Source organism: Oncorhynchus tshawytscha, linkage group LG26, assembly GCF_018296145.1.
Source record: "Oncorhynchus tshawytscha isolate Ot180627B linkage group LG26, Otsh_v2.0, whole genome shotgun sequence".
Lineage (NCBI taxonomy): Eukaryota > Metazoa > Chordata > Actinopteri > Salmoniformes > Salmonidae > Oncorhynchus > Oncorhynchus tshawytscha.
In genome coordinates this window covers 14,570,895-14,589,535 of record NC_056454.1, presented here as the reverse complement: position 1 = coordinate 14,589,535, position 18,641 = coordinate 14,570,895, and the positions used below count along the sequence as shown (strand labels likewise).

The 18,641-nt window shown below is 40.4% G+C and overlaps 1 protein-coding gene across 3 annotated transcripts; it reads left to right on the top strand.

Annotated features, from left to right (window-relative positions):
* The first annotated feature begins 1,449 nt into the window (after positions 1–1,449).
* On the top strand, positions 1,450–13,877 carry mettl8 (methyltransferase 8, methylcytidine). Of its 3 annotated transcripts, none has more exons than XM_024388975.2 (11): positions 1,450–1,652; positions 4,964–5,120; positions 5,265–5,356; positions 5,455–5,816; positions 5,968–6,017; positions 6,221–6,304; positions 7,714–7,774; positions 10,948–11,087; positions 12,755–12,861; positions 13,069–13,134; positions 13,266–13,877. In XM_024388975.2, exons 2-11 carry the CDS (start codon positions 4,969–4,971, stop codon positions 13,421–13,423), a joined length of 1,272 nt encoding a protein of 423 aa, XP_024244743.1. In that variant the 5' UTR covers positions 1,450–1,652; positions 4,964–4,968; the 3' UTR covers positions 13,424–13,877. The 3 variants fall into 3 exon arrangements, with proteins under 3 accessions (XP_024244743.1, XP_024244745.1, XP_024244744.1); XM_024388976.1 differs by lacking the exon at positions 1,450–1,652 and adding an exon at positions 1,659–1,749; XM_024388977.2 differs by lacking the exon at positions 6,221–6,304 and having other exon boundaries at positions 1,457–1,652.
* The last annotated feature ends 4,764 nt before the right edge of the window (positions 13,878–18,641 follow it).

Below are 18,641 nucleotides of genomic sequence, written 5' to 3'. Positions count from 1 at the left end.
TTCAGAGGTAGACTGGCTCTGGCAGCCAAATACTCAATCTAAACGTGAATCAATTCTCAACTGCAATAAGGTTCTAGAAACATAAAGCCCTTTATTTTCATATCACATCAAAATAATTTCACAAACGCAAAAATACACACAATTGCATTTATCACAGTTGCAGCTGAGGATTTTTCAGTGACAACAAGTTTCTGACGGACTTCTTCTTACACACAGGTATTCGGAGCATGCTAGATAACTAATTATTAACACAGGTCTTCTGTAAACACGCCATAACATGGAAATATGGCCTTCTGGTTACACTAACCCTAACACTATAAAAGGTGTGTATTAATTTAATATTTTGTTTTTTGAAAAGTATTTATTGCTTATATGAAAGATAAGGTCCTTATTCTTCCAAAAACCGTGACGCAAGCGATGCGTGTTAATGTTCAGACCAAGCGTCAGGGCTCTTAACAAAACTCTCCCATACAGAATATGCCTTCTCCAATGATCATTATGTGTAATGTAATGGAACTATGAGTCATCATAGCAGCACTGACCATTTTCTAAATAAATCCTCCCACTTTCATAAGTCATTGTGGATTTTACAATCACATTTTATGTCACATGCTTCGTAACCTAACAGTAAAATGCTTACTTACGGGTCCTTTTTCAACAATGCAGAGTTAAAGATGAGATACATTTGAAAATATATATAAAGTCATACAATGAATAAATACACAGTGTATAACGAGTAAAAACAACACGGCTATATTCAGAGTTGATGTGCAGGGGTACAGGGTAATTGAGGTATTATACATATACACTTAAAGATATATTTGTTTTTAATTTAACAAGGCAAGTCAGTTAAGAACAAATTTCTATTTACAATGACAGCCTACCCCAGCCAAACCCTAACCCAGACGATGCTGGGCCAATTGTGTGCCACCCTATGGGACTCCCAATCACGGCCGGTTGTGATACAACCTGGAATTGAACCAATTGCCTTAGAACAATGCGCCACCCGGGAGGCTCATTATAGGTAGGGGTAAAGTGACTAGGCAACAGGATAGATAGACAGTAGCTGCAGCATATGTGATGAGCGTGAAAGTGTGTGTGTATGCGTGCATTATGGTGTCATTGTGACTATGTGGGTAGTCTGGTGTGTGTGCATAGAATTAGTCAGTGCAAGAGAGTTAGTGCAAAAAAAAGTCAATGAGGACTTGGTCCAGACTTTGGTTTTGTCTTTGCTGTCCTGGAGTTAACGAATAAAAGCCTCTAACAACAATCTTCAAGTTGAGTCTTGACAAAGTGTCAGCATAAAAAAATGGCTCTAAATCATAGGTCCAGATATGCAGCAAAATGGTTCCCTCTTAGCTGAGTCATCATTAGAGGGCGCTCAATGCACAGGGGCTTGTCCACTCCACCAAAAACAAGGCCTTCACTCCTTACCAGCACAGCCAAGTCATAATTATGTCTAAAACCCGCCTATTTCTACAATGTATCTTCTTAAACTCTGATTTTAAACCTAACCACAATGCTTTGCTAGCCCTATGCCTAATCTTGACCTTAAATGAACTCTAAAGTTTTTTTATATAGCCACATTTGACTTTGTGGCTGTGGTAACTAGTGACAACCCAAGAACACCAGTGTGGCCATAACAAAGCAAGGTAAGCGCAGTTCAATTGTTATCCACGCCGGTATTCGATACTCCGACCATTTCATTGGTTCATTTACGTCTACACAGACCTGGTCCTTTAGAGAATGGTAATTAAATGAGCATAACTAACAATCATGACTGCTAAAATGACGTGTCCTTAGCATCATCAGCTGACCACGGTGATGTTAGCCGTTCTTTTATAGCTAGCTCAATTATGTTAGCTAGCTAGCAGTATGTGTTGAACGAGACTATCAACTTCCTTCCTGATGAAGTTCATATCTAAGAAGCAAACAATCTTAGATTTTACACTCTGGGTCCAATATTAGTTAGAATTTAAGATTTTCCTGAACATCCAACTAGTTGGAAAAGCATTTCAAAGAAGTGTTGCAGTCGCGTGGGTTTCTTAAATGCACTGCAGCATGCTGGTATGTGCAGTTCTTGAGGGTACACTTCAAATTCGTGATAGAGGGATATGCCACTGATAAAGTAAACAACCTATGGCAATGTCCTTTCGTGTCTAATTAACAGTTTAATGTAATTGTATAGTTTAATTTGGGTTTCAATACTTGCTTTGATTACTTTCCCCTAATGTGTAGTTTCATCCTTTCCCAGCTACTTCCGTTTGTTATTATTTCTGAGTTTATGGTTCATCCAGAGAGGAAGTGGGAGTCTTTGTAGGAAAATCAATCTTTGATAACTCAAGAGACAGTAATTTCCATGTAAAAGGACCCATGAGCAACAAGATGTGAAGGTCATAGGAGCATGTCAATTTGGGTGTCAAAAGAAATCTGAGTCTACTTTTTATTAAGGCATACAGTGCATTTGGAATGTATTCAAACCCCTTGACATTTTCCACATTTTGTTACGTTACAGCTGTATTCTATGGATAAAATAGTCACCCCCCTCATCCATCTACACACAATACCCCATAGTGACAAAGCAACAACTGTTTTTTAGAAATGTTTGCAAATGTATAACCCCACACACACACACACACACACACACACACACACACACAAGTGTTCAGACCCTTTACTCAGTACTTTGTATAGTATAGTTCAGTTGAGTAAAGTGGAGAATAGTTCAGTACAGTACGCACAATAGAATAGAGTACAGTAAAGAAAAGTATATAGATCAGTACAGTACTGTAGAGTTCAGGACGGTTCACAGTACTAGTCGAGTACAATATAATCTACTGTACTAGGTTATACTTTACTATACTGTACTGAACTCTACTGTTCTGTATTGTACTGTACTCTACTGAGCTCTATGCTGTATTTTGATGTCCAAACATGTGAAACCTTGTCTATGATTGGTTCAGATTTGGTCCGGTCCAGACCAACCAAATTTGTTCTTATTTGGGGGCAGCTCTAGCTCATTAAAACAGCCAGTGTGTAGAATAGTACCAAAATATGCAATGGATGATATTACATATTTATACCTTTTTGTGTACCTTTTTAGGATACTTCACCATGAAGAGAATGCCATTTTATATCCATAATTATGCATTTCTGTGTAGTACAGATCAGGGACCCATAATTAAATTCTGTTACTGCAATGCCATTACCGGGTGTAAATTCACTTACTGTAGTTAATTAAATAGTCAATTTGCCATGTCATAGCTGACACCCCATTCTTTCTGCAGACATTGTTGAATTTGAATTTGGAGCAGATATTTAAGTTTTTGGGAAACGTGAACACAAAAAATGGAGGAAGATTTTACCGAAATTCTGTTACCAAATTTGCATCTGCACAGTTCTTCTGGTAAATGTGTTTTTGTCAAATTTTCAGTTTTTAAATTGTTAAAGTAGTCGTTGTGCATAGATGATTGTTAAACTTTGAAATCAATTGTTTTTGTTTGGCGTACATAAAAAAATAAATAATAATGTTTACCCCCTTTTTCTCCCCAATTTCGTGGTATCCAATTGCTGGTAGTTACTGTCTTGTCTCATCGCTACAACTCCCGCACGGACTCGGGACAGGCGAAGGTCGAGAGCCATGCGTCCTCCGAAACACAACCCAACCAAGCCGCACTGCTTCTTAACACAGCGCGCATCCAACCCGGAAGCCAGCCGCACCAATGTGTCGGAGGAAACATCGTACACCTAGCGACCTGGTCAGCGTGCACTGCGCCCGGCCCGCCACAGGAGTCACTAGTGCGCGATGAGACAAGGATTTCCCTGCCGGCCAAACCCTCCCTAACCCGGACGACGCTAGGCCAATTGTGCGCCGCCCCATGGGCCTCCCGGTCATGTCCGGCTGCGACAGAGCCTGGGCTCAAACCCAGAGTCTCTGGTGGCACAGCTAGCATTGCGATGCAGTGCCTTAGACCACTGTGCCACCCGGGAGGCCTTGTTTGGCGTACATTTTGAGTGAAAAATCTGAGTCTCAGCTCAATTCCGTTACTGTGGAATTGCCTAGACTTGTCATTATGATGAATCAGAATTTGATGGTACAATTTGGGTAGCTCTTAATAATCCAAGTGGGGTATACCTAGTTTACAGGCAGCCCCCCTTGAGTTCTCAGCTGATGGTACTGATCACAGCTGGCTGCCTCGTGAACTCCAATCCTGACGCTCTGTTTAACCCTGACGTTTTGTGTCTAAACGAAAATACGCCTCACTTGTGATATAGTTTTGGTTACCTTTGGAACTTAACTTTCAAATAAGCGAGAAAGAATCTTTCAAATGCAAAGATGCACCCGGCTGTTTTCACACATGGCCTCGGCTACAACACATCCTCTCACCTTGCGATTGCATTTCCATTGGACCATTCCATTGCACATTTCCTGTGTTTCTCAAAATACAGCCAGGTGCAACTTTCCTAAACTGCACACAATAAGTGTATATTTTGTATAAAAATAATTTCTCGCTTACACGAATTTGCGTTTAGACAGAACATTGTGGGGAGCATCGGCAAAATCTCTTCAGACGGCTTCGTGAATAGATGGTATAATTAAGCAATAAGGCATGACGGGGTGTGGTATATGGCCAATATACCACGGCTAAGGGCTGCTCTTAGGCACAACACATTGCGGAGTGCCTGGACACAGCCCTTAGCCATGGTATATTGGCCATATTCCACAAACCCCCGAGGAACCTTATTGCTATTATAAACTGGTTACCAACGTAATTAGAACAGTAAAGATACATGTTTTGTCATACCTGTGAAAAACAGTCTGATACAACACTGCTGTCAGCCAATCGGCTTTTAGGGCTGGAACCACCGATTTGTAATGTTTAATACCATTTACAGTCTATTTGAAGTATTCCATAATTAAAATGGATTGATTGGTTTCTTGCCTGGTTTTCCCAATCCATAGTCTAAATGAGAGGATTACGACACCTCTCCCTAGCCTCAGTGGCTATGGTTTTGGGCAGGGTTCCCTGCAGACTAAACAGCAGAGGGGGACAACCCCCCGCTCCTTTGGGAGCGAGGATTCTGACCAACCCTGAGGACGTCTTCCAGCATAACATGTGGTATGCGTTTTCACATCTATTATTTTGATTTAATGCAACTTTCAATGTGAAGTCTGAAGTTGATAATATGCTGTGTCAAAGGGCACAGCAGTGTATTTTGGATCAAGCATACAGTATGTTCATGTTGACATGATTGTGTTTTAGGGACCATGTGAAATGGTCTGAGGAAGAGAAAGAAAAAGCCAGACAAAAGGCAGACGATAATTCTAACTTCCGCATTCCATTAGAAGAGCAAGGTAGCCCTTCTCTAAACGTTCCTAGAAAATTATGTTCTTCATTTTGATTGTATGAAAACTAATATTCCTGTTGTTTTTGTTCTTCATCCCCCACTAAGGCAAATATGACATAGACGCCTGTAAATTCTGGGACAGCTTTTATGAGACGCACCAGGACAAGTTCTTTAAAGATCGCAAGTGGCTGTTCTTGGAGTTCCCAGAGCTTCTTCCTTTAGGGCTAGAGAGCAGTGCTACTGAGGAGAGACCATGTGGTCTGCGGGCCCCATGCCCAGAGCCTGGTGTGTCAGGCAGGGAGAAAGAGACAGGCCAGCAGCGGCAACATGCACCCAGTCACCAGCACATAGATCCACTGACTAGTGATTGCCAGCAGTCCTGTAATCAAGATGGGAGAGACACTGCAGGGGCTGCCAGGCAGACCAGCTCTTTCCCAGGCGAACATGCAACTTTCAGGATCTTCGAGGTATTTTCATCTTGCTTTTATTCCTCACCTCCCATATGTTCAAATATTATGTAGTTCAAATGCTGTGTGGTTAGAAGTTTGGTGTTGATTTCACTGGCTAGTAGTTGAGTCAAATGTCGTCTATTTTGACAGAATGTTATTTTTGTCATAGGTTGGATGTGGGGCTGGTAACAGTGTGTATCCTATTGTCAGCTCTATTAAGTAAGTATGACATCATTACATATATTTTATCTAGTTTGTCTTTTAAATGGTTATACACTCAGATAAAAAAAAAAATTGTTGATGCATGGCATCACAAACTGAACCTGTGGTGTTCAATGGCAGATTTAAAATAAAAAAAACTATTCTGGAATAACATTGTCTCTCTTGAAGGCAAATGTTTTGATATTTACTTTGTTATGCAGACAACCTGTGCCAAAGCATGATGTCATCTTGCATAGAACATTTTGTCCAGAGGACTTGGCAAGGCTAGGAGAGGAAAGTAACAAGTAGGAAGTGTTTAACCTTGGACTGCATGCATAACCCTACGAATGACTCTTCAATTAAATGGAAAGCATGTTATCTGATAGCCAATGTATTAGTCCCTCAGTCTCCCTGCTGGGTGGGTGATTAAGAGCTATTTTGTTCAGTAAATATTTACTGATTGCTACTGTACATCTTAAACAGTTAAGTCTACCTGTCATTATACACTTAACTTGTATCCTTACTCTACACCCCTTGACTTTTTCCACGTTTTGTTGTGTTACAGCCTGAATTTAAAATGGATTACATTTAGATTTTGTGTCACGGGCCAACACACAATAATACCCCATAATGTCAAAGTGGAATTTATATTTTTTTACATTTTTACAAATTAATTAAATGAAAAGCCTTGAGTCAATAAGTATTCAACCCCTTTGTTATGCGTGCACTGCGCCCGGCCCGCCACAAGAGTCGCTAGTGCGCGATGAGACAAGGATATCCCTGCCGGCCAAACCCTCACTAACCCGGACGACGCTGGGCCAATTGTGCGTCGCCCCATGGACCTCCAGGTCGCGGCCGGCTGCGACAGAGCCTGGGCTCAAACCCAAAGTCTCTGGTGGCACAGCTAGCATTGCGATGCAGTGCCTTAGACCACTGTGCCACCCGGGAGGCCTTCCCCACACATACAATTATCTGTAGGTCCCTCAGTCGAGCAGTGAATTTCAAACACAGATTCAACTACAAACACCAGGGTGGTTTTCAAATGCTTTGCAACGAAGGGCGCCTATTGGTAGATGAGTAAGAAAAAAAGCAGACATTGAATATCCCTTTGAACATGGTAAAGTTATTAATTACACTTTGGATGGTGTATCAATGCACCCAGTAACTACAAAGATACAGGCGTCCTTCCTTACTCAGTTTCTGGAGAGGAAGGAAACTCCTCTGGGATTTTACCATGAGGCCAATGGTGACTTTAAAACAGTTACAAAGTTGAATTTGTGACTTGAAAATGGCTGTTTTAGCAATGATCAACTTGACAAAGCTTGAAGAATTTAACAAGAATAATGTGAAAATTGTACAATCCAGTTGTGCAAAGCTCATAGAGACTCACAGCTGTAATCGCTGCCAAAGGTGATTCCCCATAGGTGAACACTATGGGGTGTGAATACTTATGTAAATGAGATATTTCTGTATTTCGTTTTCAATACATTTGCAAAAGCTATTTTTCGCTTTCATTAGTGGCATTGTGTAGATGGGTAAAGACCTATTTATTCCATTTTGAATTCAGCCTGAAACACAACGGAATGTGGAATAAGTCAAGGAGTATGAATACTTTCTGAAGGCACTGTATCTTTTTGTTTTGTATTGGTGTGTTTGTGGTGAAATGCTATGAATACAAGCTGACAAGTTCCCTATCTGTGTTGCTGTGTTATAGAGACACAGGGGCATTCTTATACTGCTGTGACTTTTCCCCCCGTGCTGTCCAGCTGGTCAAGGTAAGCTCTCTTTAAGATCTAGATACAATTTTCCAAACACGCAAGATTCTTACAAACAAAACATTGAAAACAGGTTGAAATCTGGGTGAAATAACATCATTACAAACAGGTAGAAATCTGGTCGAAATTGAATCATGATAAACAGGTTATTACGTCACGGTCAAGCTACTTGTTTGTCTTGTTTTTCACTTGTTTTTCCTTCTCTTCTACTCCGAATGTTAGGCATCTCACCTTGCTTGATTTGAGGCCTGGTGGACATTTGATGCTCTTGTAATTTACAGTCTTTTATCAAATGGCCATGGCCAGCAGTCCTTGACATTATTGCATAGAGTCCTTGAGATGCAGAGCATTTATCTTTAATCTGAGACTAGAGCAGTCTACTAGGAACAGACTGTGTGCCCTCATTAGAGGTTGTTACATTTATCCTTCTCTGTTGTCAGTTGCTTTGCGATTTATGGGTGCAATCCTTTCCAAGTCTATTTAAGAGCTTAATATGATGTTGCTCAATTAATGCTACGTATCTACTCATGAAACACTAGGAAAACACCTAGTTTGTTCACATTGCTAATACTATTGCTGGCTTGAAGTAACCACCTCATAATTTAAATTATGTAATTATTTTGAACTGTACTGTAAAGTACTGGTGTGTTTACGGGTTCCTTCAGTTATATGCACCTTTTAGTGGTGATTTAGTGTAAGGTCTTGCCACAACGGCTTATTTGTTTTAAGGGGGAGTGGTTCAGTTTCCAGGAGTATTATTCATCCCCTTTTAACCTGATAATGGTCATGTTTTTTCAGTAAATGTAAGAAAATAAGTGAATAATAGTTTTTAATTCAAAATTGCTTACATTAAACATGCCTTGTGATCTTTTTCTTCTAATTATGAAAGTAATTACATTCTCACATAATGCATAGTCGATGTCGGTTTGTCAAATAAAAAATACATTTAAAAAATGTCACATGTTTCTTAAACTTTCTTACAGGTACTTTTCCAACAATGCAGAGTTTAAGATAACAAAAATGTATAATAATGCCACGAGGAATACATAAACAGTGAATAACAAATAACAATGAGTAAAAATAACCTGGCTATATACAGGGATGATAGTAATTTAGGCAGGTTACCTTGGCGTTCTTGGGCACAGGCACTATGGTAGTCTGCTTGAAACAAGTTGGTATTACAGACTGGGTGAGGGATAGGTTGAAAATGTCAGTGAAGACACTTGCCAGCTGGTCAACACATGCTCTGAGTGCGCGTCCTGGTATTCCGTCTGGCCCTGTGGCCTTGCAATTGTTATCCTGTTTAAAGGTCTTACTCACATTGGCTACAGAGAGCGAGATCGTCCGGAACAGCTGGTGCACTCATGCATGGTTCAGTGTTCCTTGCCTGGAATAGAGCATAAAAGGCATTTAGCTCGTCTGGTAGGCTCGCGGCATAGGGCAGCTCGCGGCTGGGTTTCCCTTTGTAATTCGTGATAATATGCAAGCCCTGCCACATCCTTGAGCCTCAGAGCCAGCGTAGTAGAATTCAATCTTAGTCCTGTATTGATGCTTTGCCTGACGGCTCGTCGGAGGTTGTAGCAGGATTTCTTATAAACATCCGGATCAGTGTCCCGCTCCTTAAAAGCGGGAGCTCTAGCCTTCAGCTCAGTGTGGATATTGCCTGTAATCCATGGCTTCTGGTTCTGGTTATTAATGAAGCTGGTGGCTGATGTGGTAAACTCCTCAATGTTATTGGATTAATCCCGGAACATATTCCAGTCTGTGCTAGCAAAACAGTCCTGTTGCTTAGCATCTGCTTCATCATACCACTTCCGTATTGAACGCGTCACCGGTACTTCCTGTTTGAGTTTTTGCTTGTAAGCAGGAAGCAGGAGGATAGAGTTGTGGTCTAATTTGCCAAATGGAGGGCTTGGAGGGCCTTGTATGCATTTTTGTATGTGGAGTAAAAGTGATTTACAGTTTTGTCACTTCTAGTTGCACAGGTGACACTGGTAAAAAATGTAGTTAAAAGGATTTCAGTTTCCCTGCATTAAAATCACTGGCCATGAGAAACGCCGCCAGTGGATGTATTTTTATTTTATTTTTTACTTATGGCCCTATACAGCTTGGTCTTAGTGCCAGCATCGGACTGTGGTGGTAAATAGACAGCTACGGGAAAAAAACATTATATAAATTGATAAATAGTCTGGTCTGCAGCTTATCATGAGGTTTTCTAACTAAGGCGGGCAATAACTTGAGACTTCCTTAACATTAGAGATCGCGTACCAGTTGTTGTTAACAAAGAGACACACCCCTCCTCCCTTTGTCTTACCCGAGTCTGCCATCTGGTCTAGATGTATAGAAAAACCAGTGAGATGTATATTATCCCTGTCCTCATTCAGCCACAACTCTGAGAAACATAGAATATTATCGTTTTTCAGGTCCTTTTAATAGGATAGTCTCGAACGGAGCTCATCCAGTTTGTTCTCCAGTGATTGCATGTTCGCCAATAGAACAGAGGGCAATGACGGTATTTTTGCTCACAGACATAGTCTCGTCAGGATGCCGCCTCGCCTGCCTCTCTTTCGAAATCGAGGTTAGTGATCGCTGTTCTGATGTCCAGAATCTGTTTCCGGTCATAGGAAATGATGGCGGAGAAATAAGTAATACCATTTTTTTTTAAAGAGTTACGATCAGCGTTAAGCTCTCATAGCAGAATTGGTCAGGCGCCGTAAGACAGCTCCTATCCACTGCAGCGCCATATTGGTTTCGTAACTAACTGTAGAATTTGTTATGGCGGCAGATAGCCTTGTGGTTAGAGCGTTGGCCCAGTAACCGAAAGGTTGCTAGATCGAATCCCTGAGCTGACAAGGTAAAAATCTGTCATTCTGTCCCTGAACAAGGGGGCCGTCATTGTAAATAAGAACTGACTTGCCTAGTTAAATAAAAAAACTTTTTAGATTTTTTTTTTATGTCTTTGAGGAGCTTGTTAATACATTCAGGGCCATTTTTTGTGTGTGAATTAAGCAAGAATTTTAAGAAATCCAAATTGCCATCATAAGAGCTCGACAGTAGGTTTTAAGCTATCCACTACATTTAACCAATTAATGAGTTTAATTGTTAACATATTGATACCATTGTGCTATTTGGAATCAGAGGCCACTTATAGTCCCCTCTTTTTCCCCATGTAGGACCACCCAGACTATGACCAGTCTGTGTGTCACGCCTTTGTTCAGGACGTCTGTGACGAGGTGGGCTCCTTTCCGTTCCCTCCACTGAGCCTGGATGTTATTCTGCTGGTCTTCGTGCTGTCCTCCATTCACCCCGAGCGGTAGGTGATGTTTAGGAGACAAAGGCAGGAGCGCCAACTCTCATTTATCACCTCCCCATGCTTTGTCTGAATGTCATTACTAATCTAACCCTCTCCACCCTCCAAAAACAGGCCCTCTCTCACACTCTGAGGTTATGCTATTTTGTACTACCGTGTGTGTTTTGAATCAAGAACATTCTGGGTTTATTTATACAGATTCTATGCATTTGCTAATTGCAAATGTTTTGAATGATAAGGCAATTGCAAGTGAATAAGCAAAATACCCATTGAAGTAGCATGCTGACTGAGATCAGTTTAGAATGTAAGCTCTGGTGTGCTGTTCATGTAGCTAACCCCAACCCCTTTAAAAGTACCACAGAATAGGGGAGCCTGGCGGTTAGGAGTGTTGGGTTAGTAACCGAAAGGTTGCTGGATTGAATCCCCGAGCCGACAATGTAAAAATCTGTTGTTCTGCCCCTGAGCAAGGCAGTTAGAAGACGCATCAGTTGAATGCATTCAGTTGTACAACTGACGAGGTATCCCCCTTTCCCCTCATACAGTACTGTATGTGCCTATTTGCAGTCTATCTATGATTCACTTCAAAATGGCATGAAGTCTAACTGCAGATCCGTTTGCCCTGGGTACTTGGATGCTTGCTTTTTGTAACAAACAGTGACATTTCACTTCATACTGAGGCCCCTGAAGATTGCAGCTGATTAGAATTATGGATATGGGCTGGCTGCCAGCCAGCTCTCACAGCAAGCCGTAATAGATTTTCCTGTATTCCATCACTTTTCATTTTATATTTGATGTAGAGGTAAGTTGGTACTGTCCTGGGGTTTCATCTCAGTACCTCCTGCCATTTTCTTGCTGTGTAAAATCTCTAATGGTTCAGGTTGTTATTGAGCTCTAAGTGAGTATTGAGTGTAGTGCCAGGAGTATCATGGAGCATATTATCTCTACAATGGGCCATTGATTGCGGATTCTCTTCAGTCATTAGAAGCAGCTTGTTACTGTATTTATCAGTCACATAATAAGACAAAGTCAAAAGGCTTCTACTGCAGGCATTTTTTGTGGGTGTGTAACTGTGTGATTTTGAAATATGCTCTCTTTTAGCTCACTAACTTTCTGTCAGACATCACGTACAGTGCATTCGGAAAGTATTCAGACCTCTTCCCCTTTTCCAGATTTTGTTACGTTACAGCCTTATTAAAAAAAAAACAAAGATTGATTAAATCTACTCACAATACCCCATAATGACAAAGATGTAGATATATGAGCGGGGAAAAACAACGTAAAACATTTTAGAATACGGCTGAAACGTAACAAAATCTGGAAAAAGTCAAGAGGTCTGAATCATTTCTGAGTGCACTGTATGTTAGCTGAGATGCTACTGTACATTTGAACAGCTAACATATTGGGGAGGAGAGTACAGTCAAATTTTTACCCCTTTTCTCCCTTGCAAAAGCCTCACAGCTTGTACTGTACTGTATATGTTAATTTCCTGGGAAGCCTTGCTCTGGAATGATAAAATGAACATCTCTGAAAATGTGTCTAACTATCATTATCAAGTTTTGCGTCGACTGCCCAATTTTGTGTATCATACCTTTGCAAATTAAAACATTGTTTTGAGAAGGAAACGGATTAATTGATTGCTTGGTTTGTCTTTTGATTGATTTCTTTGACAGAGTCCAAGGAGTTGTGACCCGATTGTCTCAATTCCTGAAACCCGGAGGGATACTCCTCTTCCGGGATTATGGCAGATATGATCTATCACAACTACGGTTTAAAAAAGGTGCCATTCTAATCTTAACTTTAGATAAAGTGCATTTTCACAAAGTGTACACTTTACAGAGGAAATCAATCTAATTAAAAGGGGAAAAACAGCAGATCATAATCATTTGAAATAGGTAGGCAGATCATACTTAGTAGTGGATACATTTTATTGTCTAAAGTGGCTATTTGTTAATAATGGCAGTGAGATCTTTTCTCTGATCAACAGGTCGATGCTTGTCAGAGAATTTCTACTCAAGGGGAGATGGAACGTGTGTTTATTTCTTCACAAAAGGTCAATTGATTCAAAAGTCTCTGGGAATATTGTATCTCTGAATATTGTGTGTAGACATTATTTCAAATATAATCTCAAATAATCTAGTGGTGGTAATGTGTGACGGTAATATTATGTTACTCTTTCCACAGATGAAGTTCACAGTTTATTTTCCAATGCTGGTTTGGAAGAAATTCAGAATCTGGAGGATAGGCGACTACAGGTGAACAGAGGGAAGAAAGTTGTTATGCGCAGAGTGTGGATGCAAAGCAAGTTTAAAAAACCTCAACCACTAGCACCACCATTGTAGTCTACCACCACTGTCCCTGCTCGGACGAACATGTTGCCCCAGGTTGGCTTTAGCAAGGACTTGTCTATCCAAATCAGAGGTCAGAAGGAGGTCATAAGCATGTCTCAGTGCAGTGAGATGTGTTAGTGTGATGCGTTTACAGTACCACTGGGATGGTCCATTATCGGGCTGAGGGAGTGGTCAACTATCGTGCCAAGGAAGTACCTTCTGGTTGTTGTGTGCTTATTATGGGTTTCACATGCCATGTATGTAAAACTCACTTTTTGTAGGGAGACAAATGTCATTTATTTTGCTGGTTGAGTGTATGCATACATATACATATTTAATTAAACAGTTTTATATGTTGTATAAACCCATAAAATGAAAATCTGTGAATGGTACTGTCATAGAAATGACTTATTTGTACCTTTCTTAGTTGGACATTTAACAATACATTAAAATTGTACCTGCTATAGTTGTTGTAGTTGAGTGATTGATTTCCAATTATTTGCACACAACAGAATTATAACTCATAATAAGTTTTATGTTCTGTCTCTGATGAAATATATTGATTATATACATTAGACTTTTGATAATTATGTTAATGAATTGTGGTAATGCAAATTCTTGAATAATGCCAATGTATCCCATTTCTGGCACCTGGTATATGTGTTTTGTACCTATATGCTAAGCAACATGTCATATCTGATTGATATAAAATGGAAATGCAACTAATTTATTTGGTAATGCAGTGAACAAAATCAAAAGCACAAAAACTATTTACATGTTATTTCAATGAATACAGAGTAAATTCGTTTATGGGATAATATTCTGAAAGTCAATTATAAACCGGTTTATTTAATGTCCTATTTCAATTGGTATTTACCTAACATTGTTTTTAAACTCTGTGGCCTGAATGCCAAGTGTTTCATCTGGAGGAACCTGGCACCATCCCTACGGTGAAGCAGGCTGTGGGGATGTTTTTCAGCGGCAGGGACTGGGAGACTAGACAGGATCGAGGCAAAGATGAACGAATCAAAGTACAGCGAGATCCTTCCTTGATGAAAACCTGCTTGAGAGTATTCAGGACCTCAGACTGGGGCAAAGGTTCACCAACAACAGGACAAATCAAATTTTGTTGGTCACATGGTTAGCAAATGTTAATGCGAATGTAGCGAAATGCTTGTGCTTCTAGTTCCGACAGTGCAGTAATATCTAACATGTAATCTAACAAATTCACAATGACTACCTTACACACACAAATATAAGGTGATGGAAAAAGAATATGTACATATAAATATATGGATGCGCGATGGCCTAGGCAAGATGCAATATGTGGTATAAAATACAGTATATACATATGAGATGAGTAATGTAAGATATGTAAACATTATTCAAATGGCATTATTTAAAGTGACTCATGATACCTTTATTAAATCCATTTATTAAAGTGGCTAGTGATTTGAGTCTGTATGTTGGCAGCAGCCTCTCTATGTTAGTGATGGCTGTTTAGCAGTCTGATGGCCTGGAGATAGAAGCTGTTTTTCAGTCTCTCGGTCCCTGCTTTGATACACATGTACTGACCTCGCCTTCTGGATGATCGCGGGGTGAACCGGCAGTGGCTCGGATGTTTGTTGTTCTTGATGATCTTTTTGGCCTTCCTGTGACATCGGGTGCTGTAGGTGTCCTGGATAGCAGGTAGTTTACCCCCGGTGATGTGTTGTGCAGACCGCACTAACCTCTGGAGAGCCTTGCGGTTGAGGATCGGAGCAGTTGCCATATGAGGGGGTGATACAGCCCAACAGGATGCTCTTGATTGTGCATCTGTAAAAGTTTTTGAGGGTTTTAGGTGACAAGCCAAATTTCTTCAGCCTCCTGAGGTTGAAGAGGAGCTGTTGCGCCCTCTTCACCACGCTGCCTGTGTGGGTGGACCATTTCATTTTGTCCGTGATGTGTACGCCGAGGAACTTAAAACTTTTCACCTTCTCCACTACTGTCCCATCGATGTGGATAGGGGGGTGCTCCCTCTGCTGTTTCCTGAACATATCCCGAATGAGCCATGTTTCCGTGAAACAGAGAATGTTACAATCTCTGATGTCTCTCTGGAAGGCAACTCGTGCCCTAATTTCGTCCACCTTGTTGTATAAAGACTGGACTTTGGCGAGTAATATGCTCAGAAGCAGTGGATGGTGTGCTCGCCTTCTAAGTCTGACCAGGAGGCCACTCCATCTGCCTGTCCTGCGGCGACGACGTTGTTTTGGGTCGGCCTCTGGGATTAGATCCAATGTCCAGGGTGGAGGTCCGAACAAAGGATCCGCTTTGGGAAAGTCATATTCCTGGTCGTAATGTTGGTAAGTTGACGTCGATCTTATATCCAATAGTTCTTCCCGGCTGTATGTAATAACACTTAAGATTTTCTGGGCTAACAATGTAAGAAATAATACATTTAAAAAACTCATTACTGCATAGTTTCCTAAGGACTTGAAGCAAGGCTACCATCTCTGTTGGCGCCATCTTGCATCCATCTTGGCTGTGTGGGACAACGACCCACACAGCCAAGACAACGCAGGAGTGGCTTCAGGACAAGTCTCTGAATGTCCTTGAGTGGCCCAGCAAGAGCCCGGACTTGAACCTGATCGAACATCTCTGGAGAGACCTGAAAATAGCTGTGCAGCAACGCTCCCCATCCAACCTTACAGAGCTTGAGAGGATCTGTAGAGAGGAATGGGAGAAACTCCCCAAATACAGGTGTGCCAAGCTTGTAACATCATACCCAAGAAGGCGGCAGGGTAGCCTAGTGGTTAGAGCGTTGGACTAGTAACCGAAAGGTTGCAAGTTCGAATCCCCGAGCTGACAAGGTACAAATCTGTCGTTCTGCCCCTGAACAGGCAGTTAACCAGCTGTTCCTAGGCCGTCATTGAAAATAAGAATTTGTTCTTAACTGACTTGCCTAGTAAAATAAAGGTAAAAAATAAAATAAAATAAATATTTAAAAAAGACTTGAGGCTAATTGCTGTCAAAGGTGCTTCAACAGTACTGAGTAAAGGGTCTGAATACTTATGTAAATGTGATGTTTAGGCTTTTTATTTGTAATAAATTGGCGAAAATGTAAAAAACCTGTTTTTGCTTTGCCATTATGGGGTATTGTGTGTAGATGAGGGGGGAAATATTTTATACATTTTAGAATAAGGCTGTAATGTAACAACATGTGGAAAAGGTCAGGGGTCTGAATACTTTCCGAATGCATGTAGGTGCCATTTAGGATGCACACAAAGTCCGAAGTTGGAAATATATGCTGGCTGACTTTTTACAGAGAATAAGTTACATTAAACAAATACATCATACTGTATTTAATAAACTGTATTTTGGAAATAAATTCTAAAATAATAATAATTAAAAAATCCTTTTTTTGCCACCAAAATCTTTGTAGCCTTACCAATTCGTACACAAATCAAATCAAATGTATTTATATAGCCCTTCTTACATCAGCTGATATCTCAAAGTGCTGTACAGAAACACAGCCTAAAACCCCAAACAGCAAGCATTGCAGGTGTAGAAGCACAAAGCAATGCAGGTGTACCACAGGAGGTTGGTGGTACCTTAATTGACGAGAAGTGGCTATTGGTAATGACTGGAGCAGAATAAGTGTCATGGTATCAAATACATCAAACACATGGAAAACCATGTGTTTGATGCCATTCCTTTTGCTCCATTCCAGCCATTATTATGAGCCGTCCTCCCTCATCAGCCACCACTTTCGTACACCGCCTTCTTGGCTGAGGATGTTGGATTGAAAAAGTATGTTGGATTCCTTTGTAACTGACACTCGTTTGAATTATGAAATGATTTGCATGTCTTTGGTGGAAAGAGCATTCCAGTGTAATATTTTGTTCTGTTTTACTTGGAAATAAGGTGAAAATTCGGACACATAATATAATTCCATGTTGGAACCCTGATGTCATAATAGGACTATTTGTTTTGTTGACAGTCCTAACTGAAACAGAACCAAGGACATGCAACGTTTTTCAACAAAGAAACGTGCTAACTAATGTATTTTTAAAAATGTTTAATTTTATTATTTTTAAATGTTCAAATATATTTATATTATATCAATATATTTGAATAAGTATTATTCACTTGCTATTATTGTCATTTTATGTTTGCTTATTGTCTAACTCTAGGTCAAAAAACGTTGATGTAGTTCATAGTGCGGAATGACCTTGGAAGCTCATTTATTATTACAACAGATACTGATGGAAATAGTGGGTCATTTTTTCATTCAATTTTGACACCATAGAGCTAGCTAGAGTTGAATCAATAGGCCTATGCAATTGTTAAAATATTATCTGACTTGGATAAAATGCCATAAGCTCCATTTTACTCCAAATTTTCATGTGTGTGCATGTTTATGTTCTGCATTATCAATTTCTAAATTCATGTTTTGCGTGTGCGTGTGTGTCTGTGTGTGAGACAGCGAGATAGAGTTAGTTTGTGGTGATTTTGTTGATTGGAGAGTTTTGTTGATGTGAGTTGATGCCAGTTTGATAACATCTGGTTTACATAAGATTTAATTCATTAATTTAATTCAATCCATTAAAGGGGCAATCTGGGATTGGTACATCCATTCTTGGACATTTGAATTATTAATATATAGCCATTGATTCTTGTATAATATAACTTAGAAATGCCTCATGAGCAATGGTTAGAAGCTTGTTTTACTCCAATGTTTGAAGACAATGTAATTGTAAACAGCTTCATTAAATAGTACCCGCAAAACACCAGTCTCAACGTCAACAGTGAAGAGGCGACTCAGGGATGCTGTCCTTCTAGGCAGAGTTGCAAAGAAAAATCTCAGACTGGCCAATGAAAGATTAAGATGGGCAAAAGAACACAGACACTGGACAGAGGAACTCTGCCTAGAAGGCCAGCATCTTGGAGTTGCCTCTTCACTGTTGACGTTGAGACTGGTGTTTTGCGAGTACTATTTAATGAAGCTGCCGGTTGAGGACTTGTGAGGCATCTGTTTATCAAACTAGACACTCTAATGTACTTGTCCTCTTGCTCAGTTGTGCACCGGGGCCTCCCACTATTCTGGTTAGAGCCAGTTTGCACTGTACTGTGAAGGGAGTAGGACCATAGCGTTGTACCAGATCTTCAGTTTCTTGGCCATTTCTCACATGGAATAGCTTTCATTGCTCAGAAAATGAATAAACTGACAAGTTTCAGAAGACAGTTCTTT

Coding starts and splice junctions, on each gene's coding strand:
- mettl8 (XM_024388975.2), top strand. CDS start 4,969: ATGAGAGGATTACGACACCTCTCCCTAGCCTCAGTGGCTATGGTTTTG. Junction 6,305..7,713: donor CTAGGAGAGGAAAGTAACAA/GTAGGAAGTGTT, acceptor GCTGTGTTATAG/AGACACAGGGGCATTCTTAT. Junction 13,135..13,265: donor TGTTTATTTCTTCACAAAAG/GTCAATTGATTC, acceptor CTCTTTCCACAG/ATGAAGTTCACAGTTTATTT.